The sequence below is a fragment of the Hyalella azteca genome, unplaced genomic scaffold (genome assembly GCF_000764305.2).
Source record: "Hyalella azteca isolate HAZT.00-mixed unplaced genomic scaffold, Hazt_2.0.2 contig16271, whole genome shotgun sequence".
Taxonomy (NCBI): Eukaryota; Metazoa; Arthropoda; class Malacostraca; order Amphipoda; family Hyalellidae; genus Hyalella; species Hyalella azteca.
Window position 1 is genome coordinate 1 of NW_025946097.1, and position 2213 is coordinate 2213.

General features: G+C 35.1%; 1 protein-coding gene across 1 annotated transcript; it reads right to left on the bottom strand.

Annotated features, from left to right (window-relative positions):
• Positions 1 to 21: 21 nt before the first annotated feature.
• On the bottom strand, positions 22 to 1146 carry LOC108683384 (5'-3' exoribonuclease 1-like; the record flags this gene model as incomplete). Its single annotated transcript, XM_018172698.1, has 4 exons — positions 1072 to 1146; positions 650 to 781; positions 414 to 538; positions 22 to 132 (listed from the first exon to the last, which is right to left on the bottom strand). Coding segments are annotated over exons 1-4 (443 nt in total), but the record flags the coding sequence as incomplete, so codon positions are not given.
• Between the last annotated feature and the right edge of the window lie 1067 nt (positions 1147 to 2213).

Consider the following 2213-nt stretch of genomic DNA (forward strand, 5'->3'; position numbering starts at 1 on the left):
TGGTCCAGGCGATCCATGAACTCTGTGCCGGGAGTGATGCAGTTCGGATCAAAGGGCTCTCCTGGGGGCAAAATTTTGCCCTTTTCTGTGGCTGCAGTTTTTGATTTCTCATCACCTTGGCAGCGGGAAAACCTGCAGCAATCATACACAAAATTGGAGTACATATTATTAATTTGTTTATTTTGAGACTTGAGAGAAGAGAGAATCCTAAATTTTTATTTAAGAATATTGGGAAAGAAAAATTTATGACCTGAAACGAAGTCTGGGCAGACCATTGAATATTTGATGAGACTATTTTTCTCCAAACATAAAGACAAGTCTGTCGGTGTTAAAGTGAATAAACAAATAAAAGGACTACCGAGAAGCACCAATAATAATTTGTTCCTTCCAATAGTTTACATGCAATAACACACCAAATCACCCAATGTTCAGGGTTGGCATACCTTCCACTTCTCATTTGGCCCATTTTGGCTCTAGGAGCAACACCGTCAATAGCCAGGAAAAACACTTTCTTGGGGCGTATCATGCAGAACAGAGACTGTAAACAATGACAATGTTAAAAATAATAAACATGTATAAAAAATGCAACATTAGGTGATGGTTTTCATGGGAACATTAATTGTGTAATCATCGTTATCTTTCTTCATACCTCAATGTAATGGAATATATCTTCGAATATCTGTTCTTCAGTGATCCTGAAGCAAGGATCAGCCTCATCTGGATGAGAGCACGAGTGGATGATGCCATTCATGTCCAAGTAGAGATTATCAAAATCAGGAACCTGTAAGTAAGGAATCCATTTGTAGAATGCTTCATATCAACATTTCAGAAATTAAAAATTTTATGTAAAACGTATTTAATTTAGGTATAAAAATAACGCAACAAAGAGAAATACAATACATGGACATTGTATATATTTGTGTTTTTAACTTTTGCAAATAAAAAGTAGAAACAATAAAGTAATCAGAGTTTTTATATCAAATTATTAGAAACTGACCATTTTCTAATGCCATAATTTAGTATATTATAGTTTGCTTCAGAGTTCAGCTTTTGAGCATAACAACCACATACCTGATCAGGTCTGACATTTTCAACGATTGTAGGATACCTCTTGCTAATCCATCTGTAAAACTTGGGGACACCCATTGCAGCTAAATTATCAACAACCTGCCCGTTGAGCAAACGATAGAAAATTAAAAATGTTTATGAAAGCATTGAAGATCGTTGAAAGCCTGGTTAGTAGTTTCACTAAACTTAGACAGACATGGAGCAAGTCTATAGTTAATATAAATGAACATAGTATTTTGAGATTTCGGACCTACCAACGGACCATTCTACAGCACACCAGCACCAGTCCTCGGAGGACACAACCGTGTACTAAGTAAACAAAAGACAGCGTCGGCCATCAACAATAGTTCAACCAATAGGATATGTAAATTTTTCAAAATAAAAGTACCAACGTATTGAAGTCAGGTTTTAGGTCATTATATGTCTAATATATATTTAAAATTAATGTTTCCGCATAGATTTCAGTGCTGGTAACATTAAGAAACTTCAAAGTATCTCTCTTATCATATATACTTGTTACATGAATTACAATTTGCCTATATACGTTACTAAAAATTACTTTCAAAGCCGATCGGTCCACCAGGTCCGATCAAATTAGGGTTTACGAAAGTCGCTTGACATTTATTGCTAGTGTAATGTATTATACATATATGTGTTTATGCAATTAATTTATCATAAAAGTTGTATCCCCATATTTCCATGCTTTGTTACAAGTGCCGTTCATCACCTGAAATGAGAATTTTCAAGAAAACTTGAAAACTCGTATCACGCGAATCCCCCCATAACTAGTATGTAAAGAGTATCTGTGAAAAAGTTTTAAGAGAAAATTAATATAGAATTAATTTATTGAGCCTTAAGAGAAAATTAATATAGAACTAAATTATTGCGCAACAAGTTCATTTGTTGATTTTCAACAATAACAGGTATTACTTATTCAATTCACAAAATGGGCGAAGAAAAATTTGTAAATTTTGCACGCTGGTTTCGGTTAACATCGATGACGCTACAGCGGCCTGTAATCGTTGCGGAGATATCATCTGCAACAGTTGTGCAAAGTTGAGCAAGGCAAATTGCTAAGTTATTCGCAGAAACGAAAGAGTACACTAGTATTGCCAGGACTGCCAACAACCTGCGCTTAGCACTGT